Source organism: Pavona decussata, unplaced genomic scaffold (genome assembly GCF_977016875.1).
Source record: "Pavona decussata unplaced genomic scaffold, jaPavDecu1.1 SCAFFOLD_13, whole genome shotgun sequence".
Taxonomy (NCBI): Eukaryota; Metazoa; Cnidaria; class Anthozoa; order Scleractinia; family Agariciidae; genus Pavona; species Pavona decussata.
The window spans coordinates 2,189,411-2,210,031 of NW_028145436.1; the positions used below are offsets into that span (position 1 = coordinate 2,189,411).

At 37.6% G+C, this 20,621-nt stretch overlaps 1 protein-coding gene across 5 annotated transcripts in view; it reads left to right on the forward strand.

The window, feature by feature from the left end:
• Positions 1-20,621, forward strand: part of LOC146487857 (TNF receptor-associated factor 4-like) — a 178,926-nt gene that overhangs the window by 36,797 nt on the left and 121,508 nt on the right. The window contains exon 8 of one of the 5 annotated variants that reach the window (XM_085128194.1): positions 14,175-14,828. The exons of the other annotated variants lie outside the window; for them this stretch is intronic. Coding sequence (XP_084984320.1) covers positions 14,175-14,675 — 501 coding nt within the window. The 3' untranslated portion in view covers positions 14,676-14,828. Of the gene's footprint in view, positions 1-14,174; positions 14,829-20,621 lie in introns of those variants that run through there. 5 annotated transcript variants of the gene reach the window in all.

The following is a 20,621-nucleotide window of genomic DNA, read 5'->3' on the forward strand; positions in this document are numbered from 1 at the left end:
TGCAAAAGATATTTCAAACTGATTATTCTCTTTCTTTTGCCATTGATTTGTTGCAAGATTTTGTTTATTTCAACGAATATTTTATGAATTTTGAAATTGGTTGAACAACTGATTTCAACTTTGTTTTTCAAAATAATTTGATCTAATGTATGCGACAAATGGTATTTTCTATTATACACTGTTTTCTTGTATATTTTGAACAAATTGGCATGAAAATTGATGTATTCTGTTTTGAAATCCTCACCAACAACTTGTCCACAATAAATACAAGTCAATTGACCATAGATATCTCGAATGTTTTGATTTTCACAGCAATAAGGCATATTTGTTAGTTTATCATTGGTTGGTTCTTCATGAAAGTCACAAAAAACACATTCATCTTTGCAATGCAGGAATTGACACAGAGATGATTCCACCTGCATGGAATCATCTTTGATGGGGATTGGCATGTGTCTGGCACCCATCATACCATTCTTGTTTTTTGTTTTATGGGGCATACACCCAACAAAACATTCGAAAATTGATGAAAAATGAAAATCGAAAACCAAGTTTTTACACAAAGTTTGAGGCACAAGTTTTTTGTCACAAATTTTGTTTACAAACGAAAGTGTCCATAAGCATATGAATCAAGACCATTCGGATGTAAATATCGTTTATCATCGAAACATGACAAGGATGTTTTATTGATGACAAAGCTTCCAAGTTCATGGTTATTACTTCTGATTGTTTTCATTTGGTGGTACAATTGTTTTTCATTAAACAACACATCTTTGTAATCAGCATGATTGATTTCTTGTTTTATTACATTCTTTTTGATTCCTTTGGCTGTTTTGCCACCATTGTTGTTATCTTTGATGTATGAATACATCTTGGATCTCAATCCCACAAATTCAGTGATGGGCACACCTGCGGCTTCATCTTTAAACTTACCAATAACTTTCTTGTTTGTGGAGTCATAAAATTGATGATTTGATGGATAATCCGAGTTATCAAACATATCTTTGTGATTCCAAAAATCAGAATACACATCTTCTGCTTCAATTTCATATGTCAAACTATCAGTATCCGTGAACAGTAATTTGGCTTTGTTACCATATTTGTTTTTAACGAAATTGTAATGGAAGTCATACATTAGAGTCTTACTCAAATCAAGGATACACATACCAACGTATGCTGGTCGATTGAGAGTCAATGATTCCTTGATTTTGTGGACTGCAACCAAGTTTTCATTAAAGATTTTGCTATTGATGAATGTTGGTTTGGAAGTCAGTTTCGATAATTGTTTTTCATTAGTTACCAATTTGATATCTTCCCGTTTTCTGATATTCTCCATGGTTTTACCAAACACTGAGTTATTCATCAGTTTGAAGAAATCTTTTTCAAATGCATTCTTTGCATTAGTTCTTTGACGAGTATTGAAATCAATGTATGTCTTCAACCAGGGTGATTGGTCAAATGACAGAACACGATGTATTTTAGTCAATTTTAACCCCAATTCACGATATAATTGTAGATTACGATAATGTAATACATATTTTGTTTTGTTTGCTAATGTTGGTATCAGCTTGCTGACTTGTCCACTTTTGATTCGAAATTTTTCTGCAATTCTTTGACAATAATCTGACAGCATATCTTGTGTCACTTTGATTTGTTCAGCGCCACATGGATAATCATTATGCAGGTCATGTAATTCATGAGGATATTCCAAATCAACTTCCAATAAATATCCAGTTTTATTATTCGCTTTCGTAGAAAGCAATCCCGACCTAGGGACTGTTTTCCAATTAATATTTTTTATTTGTTGTTTATTCAACCATTTGAAATTTCCAGTTGGAAGATATTGACTCATAGCCCAACCATAGAGATTATTTGCATCCAAATACATGAGATATTTGCTTTCTTCATTGGGATTCCAATTTTGCATGTATTTATTGTTTGCTTTACCGTATCTGTTGGCTATATAACTGATTTCTCCACGCATACCCTTTTCAACAAATTGATACATATCAATATCCGTAATGAGTTCCAAATTGACTTCAGTCATTTTCAACATTGCATCCCAAGATAATCCCGGAGATGTAAAATAATGACATGGATCCAATCTATAATATTCCAAACATGTTTTCCTGAAATTTTCAAATACATCAGCCAGCAATAAAACATCAGATTTGAGATATAAATCATGGTATTCTCCCATATTTTTCAAATTAAAAGTATTCCAAACATTTTGTGCATGACTGTATTCTTCATCAGTAATATGCTCATTATTCATTTGACTGAAAAAATCGTTTTGACTTGGTAATTGTGTTTCATTGAACTTTTCGAAGCTGTTCATAAAGTCATATGGATAAACACCTTTTTGCTTCATTAATCTAAATTTATCATCTTTGAACACTTGTTTTGTGTATTTGTATGCATCTTCTGGTAGATTTTTTACAAGATTAGCCAATGATTGATTCATAAACTGTAAACTATCGATAAATACCAAATTATAACCCAACATGAAGGCCATGTATTTCTCCATATTATGAGGAATTACATTAATTTTGTGTTGTCCGGTTTCACCTTTTCTATCCACATAAGTATTGGTCTCAATAATTTTACCAATTTCTTGCATTATAAAATGACTATCATATCCTTTCAAATTATGGAAAATGACAGGAATTTTGTCGGATATTGTAAAATCCCTGTTACATTGATTATGGGCTGAGCCACGGAATTCGCCATTAATATGACAATGATCTCTGACACGTTTATCTGATTTCTTATATTTTTTACCACAAATATGACAAGATGTTGCTTTTTGGAATTTGTCTTCATCTTCTGGAGACATGACTAATGGTTTATTAAATTTGTATTTGATAGTTTGTCTGCAATATTTGACTTCATCAAGCATTGCTTGCATAAATTTGTAAACAGCTTTTTCTCCACGATAATATTTTATTGGTTTGGAATATTTGTCATCATAGCAGCAAACAACTTTGTATCCATAACCACAATCAGTGTGTTTTTGATAAGCTTCAGTAAAAGATTGTTGGTTAGATTGATTACAACCATGAACTGGTTCAGTAATTGCTTCAAAATCTGCATATATCACGAATGGTGCTTGCATTTGTTTATTATAATTTTTGAATTCTATTTTGGAACCAACTTTGGGCATTTTGATTGATTGTTCACCATTGATTTCAATACATACTTCCTTATGCTTGTTTAAAACTCGTTCTGATGAAAAACATTGCAAACAATGCATACAAAAATGTTTTCTTTGATGTGATTTGGTTTTGTGGTGCATAAATCGATTAAAATCCTTAATATAAACATAATGGTTTTTCTTATCATCTGAGATAAGCAATAGATTCATTGTGTTTTCAAACTTTTCTTTGGATACATAAATTGGATAAGCTTGTTTGTTCTCATATCCGAATACATTGATGTTGATATTGTTTTGTGTTTCAACTTTGTTATATTGTTTGACTGAAACAGGGAATTCAATGTTATCATAATTCAATTGTTTGACAAATGCTTTATCAGTTTTCTTAATTCTTTGTGGATCTTTAATTTGTGGATTTAAATGTCTGACATGACACCAACGAAAGCATTCATTGTCTTTATTCTTGAGATTTATCAATCCATGTTTGTGATGTTGAAGTTCAGTTGGGAGTTCAATGTATGAACTTCCAGTTAATGGTTCATATTTGGTTACATTGAGATAATGTCCAGTGATTGATTTTACAATCCATGCGGATCCTTCACTGATCATATTACTTATTCCATTGAGAATTTCTTCAACATTAATATCCAAAGATTCTGGCAAATTATTTGTATTCATAACAGTTTTTGGTTTGGAGACAAAATATCCAACTTTGGATGTCTTTTCTTTACCAACTTCTTTTTCAAAGTATATTCTCATTGTTTCCATAAATTTGATTCCATTTGATTGAGTTAATAATCTTGTCAAAAATTTTGAAATTGCTAATCTTGTTTCTGATAATTGAACTAATGGATCGGCGACATTTTTTATTCCAATTTCATATGAATTTGTGTATTTATGAAATGCGGATCGAAGTTGTGTAATTTGTGTTCTCTGTCTAGGAATTGGAGCAGTTTTCTTTGTCCTTAGGGCTGCTTTGGGTATTAATTGATTATCAAATGATACTTTTTTCACTCTGGGTGCAGCTTTGGGTTTATCAGCAAATTGAATCGGAGGTGGAATTATGTTGTTTCTCGGCAAAGGTTGAGGTCCATCTCTAAATTGAACAGGTGGTTTGATGATTGTATTCTCATAATCTTTTACCATTTGTTTGACAGATTGTCTAGGCTTTGGAATTGGAACCATTTTCTTAGTTCGAGGCTTTGGAACAGGATGTTGTTTTTCAAGTAAAAGTGTTATTAATTGATCTTTCGTCAATTTAGATAAATTATTTCTATTCATATATCTTATATATAGATTATTTTCAGAGGCTGCGTTTGGGATTTTGCTTAATGTCTGGCCACCCAATTGACCAGTCATTCCAGGATAAGCAGTTTGTGGACCACCTGGACGGATCCATTTTCGTGTTATTTTATTGTGGGACATGCCCTGTAAACTCAATGAATTGAATTCACAGGAAATTATTTACAAAAACTAACTACAAATGTTTACAAAAAATTACCAAAATTCCATGTCTGGAAAATGTTCTTGCAATTGTTTCTTAAATGGAAAATTACCATTTTTGATTTTATTGATCATTGCATTGTATTTTTTATCAATTTTTTGTTTCTCATCTTCTGTCAAATCATAATCTGATTCCTCCAATTCAATGTCCATTTTGATTGATTTAATTGGTTTTTCAGTTGTTATTTCAATTTTTGTTTTGTATTTCCTGGCTTCACGAGCATGTTTGGTATTTTCTGACCGAGTCATTAATTCAAGATTTTTAATGCAATTGTTTTGTCTATTGGAGTCAATGTGATTAATTTGCATTCCACCAGGAATATCACCTTTAATACATTCAAAAACAAATCGATGGACATCAATAGTTTTTCTTTGTAAACCAATTTGTGATAATGTTATATTAAAATAACCATCAAATTTTTTTATTCCAATTGAAACTCTCTTGGTTTTTTTGTTGTGTATTTGTCCATATTTATTGGCTCCAAAGTTGGTATAAATATGATGATAATGAAATTTTTCACATTTAGTTGGAACATTTTGCTTTTTTGATTTTTGTTTACCAAGTCTAATTTTTCCGTCGTATATCATGTTTTGTTGTCTAGTCACAAGCGCCAAATTTTTAATTGAATTGTCTTGTTTATCATTATTGATATGATGTATTTGATAATCTTCTGGAATTATTTTTTGGTTAACAGCTTCCCAGATGAATCGGTGGGCTGGATATGTTTTTTTCCATTAAAATTGTAATCAGTTGTATACAAATAACCAGAAGGATTTAAATTACCTTTTCTTGGGATTAATCTTTTGTCATTAATGATGTATCCATCTTCTGAGGCACCATAGTTTGTGTAAATTGGATGAACATAATATGTTTTTTCATTATGAATAATAGTCTTTGCTACTGATTTTTCACCAGCAGAAGAATCCAATACATTTTCTCTAATTTTTATTTTCTCACTCATTTCTTGTCACCCTAAAGGTACGCGTTTTGTCTTTAAGCCCTTTTGGTTTTCAAATTCATGTCCAAATTGACCCCAAAAAATACATCAAACATAGTCAAACAACCCTTGAATTCATTGATGATTAATCATTGTAAAGTGGAAAATTAGTATCATCCATATCATGACACATCCTATAATACAATTTATTTATTATCTTTTTTTCTGTCTTTGTAAACTCGCAATCTTCGTCTTCAATTGGGGGAAAATCCATTAATTGATTGACAACTCTCAATTCATCTTCATTATATGGACTGTTCAAAAATTCTTTTCTGGCTTGATGTATGTGAATCATATTTTCAGAGGCTGTTACCAATTGCAAATTTTCAATTGAATTGTTCTGGCGATTGGAATCAATGTGATTTACCTGTATTTTAGACGGAATATGCGTCTGATTTACGGCCTCATAGACGAATCGATGAGCGGGGCATGTATTGTTACGTCCCGGAGAAATTATATAATAGCCGTTCTCAGACAAATATCCTTTTCTTGGTTCCAATCTTTTTCGGTTGATTATGTAACCATCATCTGAGGCTCCGTAATTCTCAAATGTTGGATGAATAAAATATGTTTTATCATTATGATCAAAGGTGTTACTCATTTTTCGAATATAAATAAGGTTACATAAAATTGAATAACCGGTTTAAACCGGTTTTGAAAAACCTAAATTTAGGTTTTTGAAAAACCGAGGATTTACGTTTTTAGGTTTTTGACGTCTCCGTTGCAGGAGTTAGGCAGACAGATGGTGGATAAATCAGTAATTGTGGTTTCAGATAATTTATGCAGTAATTGGGGTGAGATAATGTGGAGTTAATAGGGTTTAGGAAAAATATTGGATTTACGTTTTTTGAGTTCATTGTTGAATCAGGTATGAATTCAGTGATATTTTCAAAAGTGAGCTCATAAGCCCAAATATCTAACTACTTATTCTCACCTGTCTCCCTCACGCCTATTGTTGAGTATGGGCACCAACAGTCTCGTGTTGAAGATAACCCTAAAATATCACGGCGGAAACCACTAAACCGCACAAACGGATGCCCATCCTCAAAACGAGAACCCCAAACTAAAAAACCCCATCCTAACAAAAACAGAAATTAGGAACAAGGAAACGCAGAAACGAAGTCTTTTAAGCGATTAAAATCCGCGTATAAAGTTGTGGAGGCGGAGGCCGCCAACTCGTTTGAAGACAATAAGTCAGAAGGAGATCCTCCACGAAGAACTTCAGCTAACTTCATGTAGTAAAGGGCAGTACCCGTGTTGGACCAACCCACGTGTGACATCACATCAGCGAGCTGTGATCCAGACAAAGCGAGGGTAATGGCGGAGCCCGAGCGGAAACCGTGCAGAGTCTCGCCTTCATCAATTTTAGCGTCCTTTAAATAATATTTCAAGCGGGCTTCTGCGGAAGAACTTGTAAGGGGCTTATTGATGATATGACCCTGGTGATTAGTGGGGCGAAATAAGTAGCCGTTGGAGAGAGTTATGCGCAGTTCTGAGGCGACAGCCACATATGTTTCAATTGCCTTGACCGGGCAAAGCTGGGGATTTGAATGGCGACGAATTCCAAAGACGTTACAGGCGCCATCTCGTTAAGTTTTACCCCAAACATGATTAAATAAAAAGCCATCGTCTTTAGGGAAACGCATAATTTCTGCGGTTTTCACACATCCCAGATCAGAACCCCTATCCGCGCTGAAGAATAGAGTTTTAAAGAATGCTTGATCTCGAGCCAGAATGAAGAGAGCGGAAGGGCTGACTGCCGGATCCGCCATTTTTCTATCCCATAAACTTGCCAGAAGTAAGAGCTTCGGTAGAAAAAACGGGACTGCTTGCTTGGGGACGATATGAGCACGCAATTGTTCCTCAGATACAGCCTTAAGATAACTTTGGACTGGAGAAGAAGCAGCAGGGTTACCAAAACCTAGCATGCTATTCCAATCGCCAGAACGGCCGGCCTCGTTAAATATTGCACGAGGTTTTCCAATATAGGAATCCACGGTTTTAAACGCGAGTCGCTTGGGGCAACTGCAATCAGAAGCATCTTGGTTTGGGGCATTTACACATTCAGCTACATGGACAACCCTTTTCCCGCGACGATCTTTCCAAATCAGAAAACGCGAAACATCTTCGAGGGTGGCGGAATAGATAGACTTTGCATTAGGCAAAGAGGCTAAAAAGGTTTCAAATTCCACGCGCAAAGAGGATTTTTGTTTTGAATACGAAGACGTGTTGGCCGTTTGTGTAAGCTGTTGCAAACGACCATCAATAGCTGCGAGATCCACTTTTATTTTCGAGGCAGGCTGACGTGGGACTGACTTTCTTTTGTAGCCACACATTTGGCAAAAGCGAAACAAATAGTCGTTGGCATAAGCACATGAAGGGTTAGCTACAGCCGGGATAAAAAACCGCTGTACTTGTAGAAGATCCTAATAGGGAAGACAGATAAAAGACTAAATGAGAATAAATACCAAATATAGTTGAAAATAACTAAATAAAATCAAGGAGAAACGAAAAGTACAAGACTCGATGACTTTATTGAAATTACATCTTAATGACAGAAACACATCAATGCAACAGCAAAATGGATTTGCTTGCTTGATAATCCTTAAACAGTATGAAATACTGTGAGTCTAATTATTTGAAATCCAGAAAACCCAAAGGTCCCAGGGGATCGGTCTGTCACCCAAGATACCATCCTTGGAAAAGGTGAGAAGAACGCCACTAGCCCCTTTAAAGGCTAGCAAGGAGCTGGAAGAGCATGCAGACAGAAGCAATGGCCACCAAAAACGACGTGGGATCACGTCTGGGACAACAAGGGTGTATGGCAACTTAAGACCATTAAGATACTTAAAGACCTTGGGAATAAGGCAAATGGGCGGGAAAACGTAAGGATTCGAAAAAACCTCAGGTCGATACAAAGTAGGGGATTGTGCAAACACATTAACCCCCAGAGCATTAACTAAGGGACTTTCAGAAAAAAAATGGTAGAGGTTTGCCAGATAGGTCGGTTTGGACATTTGAAGCTCGTGCCATAAGATCAAGGGAGTGACCTCTAGGACCGCCATACAGACTTTGGACCTAATCCCACGTTTCTGGACTACGTCTAGAGTCCTGAAAGCTTAGCCGACGGGAGGGAGAATCCGCAGGGTTCTCAGGGTCAGGAACATAGTAGACATGTAGATCAACGTTAAGATGCATGGTGGTTTGAGACAGGCACTTAAGAGCGGTCACCAAAGAGTGGGAACGGGAACCACGCCTGTTCCCAGAGTGAAGCAAAACCTGACTGTCAACAAATGCATCCACCCATGAGTTTCTTACCGTATTCCCAAAGGATTGTAAGGCATTGTTGAGGGCAAGAGTTTCCTTGGTAGCAATGTCGGCCCCAATAACAGAAGAATCCCAGTAGTCGGAAGTGCGAACAGTAATGGCACCCGGACTCAGTACACCTCCCCAAGCAAAAGAGGAAGAATCCGAGAACAAACGAAAATGGCAGTGTTTTTCGGAACGCCAAGGAAGGAAGCCGTTCTAGGTTTCCAAAAAGAGCCAATGCTCCAACTCCTGTCTCAAGGGCCCGGATAGTTTGACCGATCGAGATGAGCACACAGCACGAGAAAGGGCCAAGTTAATTTCGTTTGTATAAAGCCTTGCACCTGGCACGGCCAGAACCATTGAAATGCACTTCCCTCCTAACCTTTGGAGAGTAACCAGGTCGATGGATTCTAAACTAAGAGCCTGCTTGAGAAGAGTAAGAACCCTTTTTTTTCTTGTGAGGCAATAAAATGAAGGCCTGTTTCTCAGAATCGGAAATAAAACCCAAGTAAAGGACTTGCTTGCAAGGTACCAAAGTCGATTTATCCAAACCAATACAATAACCGAGGGAGGAAAGGATAAAACACGTAAGAAAGATAGCAACGTTGGCTAAAGCCAAATTAATGCTATCCTGGGAGGGCAAATTTTGATAAGCAACTGGAAGACAACCATTAGGGAAAGAAAGCCGACTGCTGTGACGGTCGTCGATGCACAGTGAAGATGGAATGCCAAGCGACCGTAGATAATGAGAGGCAAGGAGGCCAGTGGAGTGATAAATGTAGGCGGACGATTTCCAACCAAATGGAATACAACAACTGACAAAAACCCATCCGCCCCAGTCGAATCCAAAAAATGTCCGGTTGTCCACTGAGAGTTGGATATGGTCGTAACCAGATTTGTCATCGCAGACAGTTTGAAAGAAGCCAAGGAGAACATACTTGGGTAAGTGCTGAACACTGTCCAATTTAAAAGGACGGTCTTGAGTCCAAAGGTTGAGAAATCTGTCGTCATTACAAAGGCGTGGTTTGGTAGGTTCTACTGTAAGCGGCATGACCAGGTGTGGAGGTGGACATTCCCCTACCTTGCCCCAGAGGGAGATGGCGCCTGAAGCTAATCTTTCGATAAGAGTATCAGAAATAAACTGGGCAAACGCCTTACAAGAAGGATGATTAGCCAAAATGCGAGCAGGCGGTCTTTCGCAGTTATAATTGACTCCCTTATAGCTTCCTTTATAATGGGTAAAAAACTTGTCAACGTGGACAAAGTTATGAATCCAGTCTAGTACTTCAGAAAAATTGTTATCAGACGATTGAAATAATTTGTCCCATTGATCTATATGGCGATGGAATTCACCCGCTCTAAAGGAACTTGAGTCACGGAAGGCCAAAAGGGAGGCGTCGGCAAAAGCTTCTCCCGCGACAACTGAGGAGATGAAATCTTGACTAATATGGGCGTTGTCTGCTATTTCCTGGGCCTCAGTAAGAAGAGATCCCTTATAATTGACCCAACGTGGCGAGTGAACAGAAATCTTGGCAGGATCAAAGTTGGGAGTCTTTTCCCAGTCATGAAAAGGCATCTTGGAAAACTAGAACAGAAGAAAGAATAGGTAAGGCCCAGGGAATGGCAAACTCAGCCCCGGTAATCCGAGAGGGAACATTCGTTCCCCTTGAGAATGCCACACGAGGGAAGACGAAAGAGGAGCGAGAACACTATAGCGAGTGGGCAAAATAAAATATATAAAAATATAAGTCGGTATTAAGGGATAAAAGGGTGAAGGATTAAAGACGGTAACCCCGAAATAACAAAAAATAAAGGAAACATAAGGGAAGTAAAAACAATGCACTATTCGCCTAAAGGAAAATCTTTATTGCACAAGATGATACAACAAAATTATGTCGAAGGATGGTTAAATCGAGGCTGCGCAGCAGAAGAAGGCTGACGAGAAGGAGCGCGCTTCCAACACTGGGGTGACTTATGCCCTGGTTCACCGCATTTGTAACAAATAACGCGAGAGGGTGGCCGCTGATAGGCTTGAAAATACGGTTGCCGATATGGCAATCTTCCTCTACGCGTGTGTGTGCGAAATGGTGTGGGCCGCTGGAAAGACTTGTCAACCTTCGAGATCGTTTTGATAACACGGGAAAAATCCTTGTCAGCTAACAAAGCAAGGAAATACGCCTTGAACTGCTCAGCTGGGACGTGGAGCCTCTCTCTCAAAGTCGAAGCGATAACATCATAGCTGGCGGCCTTGGGGTGACTGGAGGACTTTGCAACAGAAGCTAATTCTTCGGCGTAATTAACGAAGCGCTTCGTCCTTGTCGAAGTCCTCAACTCTTCTGCCACCATAGTATGAAATTCTCTGTATCAATGACTCGACTGAGGTGCCTTGGGCACTTTCGAAAGCTTTAATACGCTGTTCAGGTAAGGCCTAAAAGAGAAAAATGGGCAGTCAAAACTAAACCCTTAAAGCGACAAAACATCGACCATAAAATCCAAGAATAAATTCAAGCCAATAAATAAATAAACAGCTGTTATAATAAAAGATCGGGAGAGAAAAAGCAAACAAAATTAAATACAACAGGCAAAATAAACTAGCCCCAGCGGGACTGCCGGTGAAATCGAGCGGTAAATACGCAGATGAATAAAACAAAAAAGGGCAAACAATGAGGCGCAACAACTAAACGAACTGTTGGCGGAGCAAAAGCAAAAGGGGATTTTAAGATGAAAATAAACAAGCATATGAATTCAGAATTGCCCGCGAAGCCCAGGTGAAAAGAGGACAAAGGTTGAGAATCAGGGCGAAAACAAACCAAACAAAATTATAGCCCGCGAGGCCCACATAAAGGGGCAAATAGTTTATAACGGCGATTAATATACAAAACAAAATACGGCTCGCACAGCTCACACGAAACGGGGGCAAACGTTAAAAGCAGGGCGAATATTTTACAAAACAAAGTTTTAGCCCGCACAGCCCACTCGTAAAGAGGGCAAACGAAAGCCGGGCAAATAATATGCAAAACAAAATTTAGCCCGCAGAGCCCACACAAAACGAGGGTAAACTTTAAAAGCAATTTGAATGCATTGTAATACGGTAAACAAAACAAAATTATATGCCGCACTAGCCCACACGAAACGAGGGTAAACTTTTAGAAGCAGAACGAATATACAAATGAAAATTTAGCCCGCACAGCCCACATAAAACGAGGGCAAACGTTAAAAGCAGGGCGAATAATTTATCAAACAAAATGTAGCCCACACAGCCCACACGAAACGAGGGCAAAAGTTAAAAGCAGGGAAAATAATATATCAGACAAAATTTAGCCCGCACAGCCCATACGAAACGAGGGCAAATGTTAAGAAGCAGGGCGAATAATATATCCAACAAAATTTAGCCCGCACAGCCCGCAGAAAAGCGGGCAAATGTTAAGAAGAAGCAAATAATATACTAAGTGGAAATGAAAAACAGCTCGCGTGGGGCAAACAACATACAAGGTTTGGAAGCGAAATACTAGAGAACCAGAACGAAACACGTGGCAACGAACGAATAAAATAAAGTTTCACAAACCTCCAAAGAAACTTCGTTTGCTTGCACTGGAGCTTGTGCAGGCGGTTGAGCTTGTTCCTCTGGCGCTACTGGTGCTTGGGCTTGTTCTGCTAACGCCGCCGGTGCTTGACCATCTTGTGCATGGTTTTGTAAGACAACTTGAGCTTGTTGGACTGCATCTGCAGGGACCTGCGGGTCAGCCATGGTAATCTGAACAGCTCAGCAGCTTCGAGAGAAATAGCATCACTCCTTTGTCTACTCTGCCTTTTATACGCGCGAGGTAGGACCGCTGAGAATAGCGATCTTTACCTTTCTTCTTAATAAGTGTTATTACAGCTTTTTTCTGTGTATTTGACATTTCACCTCTTACAAAAGATTCGTTGACACATTTAATGAAAGGTTTCTTTATGATATCCCGACATCGTTTGTAGAATTCGATGGGAATCCCATCACCTCCAGGTGATTTGTTCTCCTTGAAGCTTTCTAAAATTATTTTACATTCTTCCGGCGATATTTCCCCTTCGCTTCGCTTGGAATATGCAGACTATTTAAGAAGTTCTCTATCAAAATTTTTCTGTGTCGCAGTTACGGATGTTGATTGGTATAAGTTCATATAGAGGTGTTTTGCTTCCGAAAGAATAACGGAGGGGTTAGTTGTTAAGGAACTATTAATTTGAAGTTTTCTTAGTGATTTTTCACCTGATTTCTTTTTTCTAGATTCAGAAAATACTTCGAGCTTTTCTCACCGTATTCGTACCATCGAGCTCTTGCACGAATGATGACGCCTTTGATTTTTTCGTCATAACTTTGTTCAAGTTTCTCTTTCACCTCATATAGCCGAGATTTGTTATCTTCACTAGGATCGTCTTCAAATTTCCTTGCTTCCTCGCCATAATCGTTTTCTAACTGAGTTTCCTTTTCTTTGTTTTGTTGCGATTTAATCTTTGTATTTAATCCAATCACAGATCGCACGTTTATCGTGTAATTCCTTTTCACTCTCCACCAGCCATGCTTGAAAATTATTTTTTACTTCCTGAAGATAGTTTTCATCGTCGAGTAGAGAGCAACTAAATTTCCAGAACCCAGGGCCTTTAGCACCTTTCTTAATATCAGTAATACTCAGGTCAATTGCGGCGTCGTCTGTCCTAATCGCTGGGGAAATGTTAGTTGACTGTACAAAATGGTTACCTATTATGTTGAAAAAATTACCATGACTTGTTCGCCATTGATTAGGCGTTTGTTTGATACCTTTTTTTTGGTATCAACTGATAAAGACTGCTAGTATTCATCCTTCAATGCAGTCATGGAAACTGACGCGAGCCACCTTAATGAATACCAATTTAATTCATAAGCGACGTTTTCGTTAGCGTTACCGTCACGGTAGCTTGAGTGACCAATTAACACTACCCGCCAGGGGTTCACTTGATAGCCAGTAAGATGGACTGTGTTCAGGAATCATGGATCTTTCTCCCTTATTAAGATTCATGGAGGAAGTCTTTACCAAATCAGACAATTTTGGGGCTTTTCTTTTGTCTTTATGCCTCTCTTGATTGAATAAATGGCAGAGTCGAACCAGCTAGTAAGCCGGTTCTCGTCGGAAGAAAAGCATCTTGGAATACAATACCAGATCGTTACTCATTTTTTTACTATATTTTATCTTTTTTTGTAGGTTAAACGAAGAGAAGAGTTTGGGGAACTTGAGGCGAGATTCAATGCTACAAAAAATACGTGGAAGATTAACAACTTCAGTGAAGTCTTGAGAAAAGCCAAAGCTGGAGAAGAAACCTATATATCCAGTGCTCCATTTTACGACTATGGATACAAATTTAAATTACAATTGAACCCAAATGGCCAAGAAACTGGAGAAAATACTCATCTCTCGATATTTTTTATCATAATGAAAAGCGACTACGATGCTACGTTACCATGGCCTTTCCATAAAAAAGTAACTTTTACGCTTATCGATCAACAACAACAAGAAAATGACAAAATGAACATTGTTAAGTCATTAATAGCTGACCCAGAACTTAAGAACTTCGCGAGGCCTGAGGCAGTTAGTAACGTTGGTCGGGGCTTCCATAAATTTGTATCACACACTGATCTGAGAACCAGGCGCTACGTTGTAGATGACGCAATTTTCATTCAAGTTAAAATCGATCCACCACAATAGGTTTAGTTGCAATTCAAAACCATCTGAGCAAAACAAAATTCCTGGATTGTTTAGCGTTAGTTTAGTGTAAGTGATAATTGACTATGCGATACTTGTGTGGTAAATCCATGTGTTTTATAATACGATCCCTTTGTGCTATTTTTTTCTGATTCCAAAACCTCTTCAGTGACCTCGATCAACCTAGATGGAAAATATAGTTGCTCATAATTATCTGTATTTTGTATTGTAATTTGTCATGTGTTCGGCCTTTGCGCCTACTGGCGCGCAAAAAGTTGATGATGATGATGATAAATTTGTAATGTGTGCAGTATAGTAATAATAATAATAAAAGAAATAAAATGAAATCAAAATCATTGGAAGTACATCCTTACAGCACCTAAATCCAAGCACTTTGAGAATAAATATAAATCATTTTTTGTCCAATAGGATGCTTCTAATGGAATGATATTCCTATTTATTTTCGTAAAATTAACTAGAAAGAGCACTTTAGCAGCATTAATTTGGTCAGTATTAATCACTGCTTCATCGACATTTGTAACATCTATACTACTTAGTGTTTCATCGTTTCCTTTCTTGTATTATGTTTTCATTTTTACCTTAAGTAGGAAAAATATGTAATCTAACTCAAAAGGGCATATAATTAGTATAACTATATCTTGCCCTAGTCCATTTCTTTCGTTATTGTAAGTTGTAAACTGTTGTAATTTTAACACGAAGAAGAGGAAAAAATAAAAATACAAAAAAAAAAAATAGTGACGCATGTTTTAGGATAAATGTTGGTTAGATGTGTGACTGTTTAAACACGTGGCTAAACACGTAAAATATTATCCTAGCAAATTAAAGTATGTTAGCCCTAGGTTACGAACCAGGGAACAAAAACTATCGGCGAAAATACAAGTCTTTGTTAATCAACTTTTACAAATTTGTTTGAAATATAAGAATGGTTACTCTCAATCACAGAAACTAAAATTGTCACCTATGTGGGTTTTTTGTATTCTTATACTGTCTGCAATCCGTTAACCTGTAAATTATTGAAGTGAAATATATGAAAATCCAGATTTAATCTGGAAATCATTGTGTGTTTTATCAGGAGCCCATGTTATTGGACTTTCCCAGGGTCCGGCTCTTTTTCTTCAATGTTAAGAGTCTGATCCCAACGTTAATTGAAGTCGTATTTGACATAAAGGGTGTCCAGACACGCCAACGGAAAGTCCTCAAAATTGCCCCCTCGGTTTTTTCACTTTTACGTCGCCGGGGCCTTAACCTGCACTGGCGCCTTAGTCTTGCTTTTTCTACTGGGCACACACTGTTTTCTGTTTTTTGTTTCCTACTTGCTTGAGTACGTTTAGAGGAAAAAACGCAATTTGCTCCAGCCAATCATGAATTTATGCAAACTTTGTCACAAATTTTTGAAACTGAATGATATACCTATTACATTACGTTTGGGCAGAAATGCTACAATTCTCAGGGAAAAATTTACTATAGGCCATCACGTGGTTAGGACTGAGCGTGTTATGGGGAGCCCGGTGGGTAGAAGCTCACAAAATCCAAAACCCCCCATACCAAACAGGGGCGCAGCTAGCCAGTTTTGGTCCGTAAGCCCGTTCCATATCTCGCGAGTGTAGCGCGGGTAGGGGGAGGGAGAAAGTCAAGTAGGCCTATGATTTGTTCAATTCATACTTTTATTACAGCTCAGGGTGGCTTGTATATAAGATAAAGCACTTTATTATAAAATATCCTCACGTCATGAATTCTCAGCAACTAAACATGATCTAATTTGAAGTTATAACGGACTGTACAGTACAATCCAGTACTATTGGACTGAATGCCAAACTAAGTATCTCAAGTCAAGTTTTATGGGAATCCGAAGTTTAGCATCTTGTTCTTCTTGCCACAAAACTCATGAGCCACTGCTTCCCCGTTAATACATACGTATATAGTTCATTTCAAGATGCAAACCTTGGTTACAAAGAAAAAGATATCTTGAAAGGGAAGTAAGGAGGTTATCCCTATCTTAATATTACTCCCCAACATAAAACATGCAGAAAGTATTTAGGAAATAAAATATCAAGAATTAAGAATTAAGAAATTAATGGTCATGTCCTTGTACTCGTGTGCATTAGAGCAGAGCCGGGAGTCGTTCTGACTTCATGGCTGCCCGCAGATAAGTCTTGACTCTACATATCGTGCTAAAACTGCGCTCAGGAGCTGTGGTTGACACCACCATTGTGAAACGGATCGCGAGGATAGTGTTAACGTTTTGATAAAGAGTTGGATTTATGCAGTCGAGAGTGTCAGCCAGAGTTGCTGGTCATTCTCTTGTTGAATGTAGCCATGTTTTTTCCACCGCAACATCTCGTTGTTGTACTCTCTAGCTCTCTTGTCAGTCAGATCGTTTGTGTACGCCGCATACATCTTATCTTGGACGTCGTTGGTTAATCCCTGTAGTTTTGTTGGAAGAAGATACTGACCTAGGAAGCTATCCTCCTGTGATAAGAGCCTGCCGTTCATTTCTTGAATGAGATGATCAATACGAGGGAGATACACAGCTCTTTGCCAGTTAGTTACTCTTGGTTTGTGGCTGAGATATTCACCCTGTGTTGCTACCTCCCAATTTTTCTTGGCATGCATGGATCAATGTTAAACTCAGCTGAAATCATTCTGTTTCCCCAGCTCAAACACTTCCTTCCAAACCGAGGGATCGCCTCTCTCAGTTTTCATGATATTTATCACGACTCTTTCGTTCCAACATAGTTGACAAGGCAATGTGTTGGACAGGATATGCTCTGTTGCAAAAAGAGCAAATAATTTTATATTATTGCAATAAAGCAATAATAAGATCAAACTGCTTAAGCATAAGTCAGTAGCCCCTTCATCCTGGGACAAGATCTGGAGCGGCTGAACTACGACTTCGAACGCTGCGCGGAAAGTATATAAAGCATCAATACCATTCAATAATAATCACTAAATCTTTATTTAAACACGGTAAAATCCATCAGGAGTATAAAAATTAGAAATAACCTAACTATCCTAAACAAAATTCAATACCTAACTACAACTAATCTAACTAAAACCTGTTTTTCATGAATGCCGGGTATACTAGTACTCTAACATTAAAAATGATCATTAACTAATCTTTTGAATTGACTAAGGGATTTAGCTTCTCTCACATGACAGGGCAGGCTGTTCCAGAGAACTGCTCCGCTATAAGTAAAGCTGTTTTTCATGAAATTAGTTCGCGGAAACGGGACAAATAGTTTGTTAACAGAGTCCCTCAGGGAGTAACGCGTTTCATTTCGTTTAACAAATTTAGATGATAAATATTCAGGAACAAGACCATTTAATGACTTGTATACCATTATGGCTTTCTGTATTTGAAATTGAGTGCTCAAGTCTTTCCAATCGAGTTGTCTAATTAAACGGTTAGCGTCAGCATCATAGCTAGAAAAGGTCAAAACGCGAGCGGCACGGTTCTGAAGCTTCTGTAGCCTGCCAAATAATGTTTTACCACAATTACCCCAGACAAGATTGCAATAATCGAAATGAGATTGTATTAGTGCGTTGTATATATAATGAAGGGTAGGTGGAGGGACAAAAGGTCTAGTTCTTTTTATTGCTCCTATTCCGGAAGCGACCTTTTTAGATAATTTATCAATGTGTGTTTGCCACCGTAGATTTTCATCAATAAATACTCCAAGCGATTTGACAGAGGAAACGTGTTATATCGGAACATTATTAATCGAGAGCTCAAGTGGGTTCGACAAAGTACTCAATTTTTGTCTGGAGCCGATTAGCATGAATTCAGTTTTAGCAGTGTTCAAGGTAAGTTTATTGGAAATAAGCCATTTGTTTAGGTTATCTAAATCGTGATTCAGATTTAACTGTATGGAATTCACATCAACGCCAGCATAAGTGATGTGGGTGTCATCGGCATACATCCTAGGCTGGCACGAAGTTAGGCAGTTTGGCAAGTCATTAATATAAATAAGAAATAAAAGGGGGCCAAGGATTGTTCCTTGCGGTACCCCACATTTAAGTGAGCAGATTCTAGAAAGAGAACCATTAACAAGACATCGTTGTGTACGATTAGTTAAATATGACTTAAACCAATCAAGAGCTGATCCTTGTATTCCATAAAAGTTCATTTTAGATAAAAGGATATCATGGTCAACGGTGTCGAATGCCTTTTTTAAATCGAGGAAAACCACAGCATTAACATTACCACGATCAATATTAAAGGCCCAATTATCCGTAGCTTCTAGAAGGCCAGTTACAGTTGAGTGTAACGAGCGAAAACCCGATTGATGATTAGAAATGATATCTTCATTGGTCAAAAAGTTATACAACTGATCATAAACAATCCTTTCAAACACTTTAGCTATAACGGAAATGACTGAAATAGGTCGATAATTATTCAGATCAGATGGCTCACCTTCCTTGAACAACGGAGTAACTCTAGCACATTTCCAATCATCAGCATCAGCCCTAGTCGCCCATCTTCTTTCGCACAAAGTTTTGTATCTTTGCTCATCTATCCATCTCTCCTCTGACTTAAGCATTCTGGCCCCGGTTGTTCGAATGGCGGATAACTCTATCCAGTGGATGTCGCTATCCGGTAGATAAAATGTTCTCCAAGCAATACATTTTATCAGCTGGATAGCGAGTTATGCGCTGGATTAACTTATATGCCCTTTTGAACAAGTGGGGCCTGATCGAGAGACTCCTTAAAGGGCAGCAGTCGCTTTGCTGTATAGTCAAACGCAAAAATGCTATGGTTTTTACAGTGCTCAACATAACGGCTTTTTTGAAATTTTCCTTCCCTCTACGTTTTCTTAACAAAATCATCCAAGAAACTAGTTCCTGAATTAGTTCTATGAATAAAAATACTGGCATAATAAATATACAACGATAAGTTTGTAAGCCCGGGTTTAATGGCTTAAAGGGAGCTACGCCCCTGCCAAGGTACGCGTATTCACGATATATTCACACTTGCTCGTTTATATTCTGTCAATCTAGAGTTATATTTTTCACGATATTTACCTGCAAGAACTAATTGTAGTTAAGCAGAGCCATTTTTGTAGCTGCTAAAATAAAGGGTTGTGGAGCTTTTTTTTTTTTTACTGTAAAAGGTTCCACATTTCTCATTTCTCTTGTTTATAAATCAGTTTTTCTCGTGAATGTAGGAATTTGTTTCAATTGTTGTAATCGACAAAATACTTCATTTGTTAAATTATCCCTGTATTCACAGCTGCATTATTTAATTCATGTGTTGGACTTAAAAAATAAAATCAAAAAATCGATAATATCGATTTGACACACCAAATTAATTTATCGATTGTCACCGATTTCCGTTATCAATGGGTAAAAATCACTTGATTGATATCGATTTTTATCGATTGACTACGCCGGGAATATTATAGAAGCCCATGTTGTTGGACTTCCCCAGTGGATCTCCTTATGGAGGCATGAAAGCTTTTCTAGTCGGTCTAGTATTGTATCTCGTGTTTCATTAATTTAATCTGACGCAGGAGATTGGAATAAACTGACGAAAATAAAGAAAGATAATGGAGAATATCAGACTCTTTCAGTTATTATTATTCTTTTTTTTTTTTTCATTTTACAATTTAGTAGAACAACCTATGTTGTAGATAGCAACGAGCGCAAGAATTTTAAGAACTAAGTTTGCAAACTGAGGACTTTTTTTTCTTTATTACCCTCCCTGCATCCAAAATTTCAGCCTGTCCTATCTGACCCTTGAACTGGTCTTCTTCCTAACTTGTCCTATATTAAGATTTCCGAGTTCAGTCAACAACAGAAAAACACATAGAATAGGGCCTGTGAATGGCAAACTGTATTGGAGGTTAAAGAGTTACATCAGAGGGGAGAATAAAGATCTGGGACACTAATAAGCTCACCATTTAATGTTTTAAAGTCTACTTCGCTGTC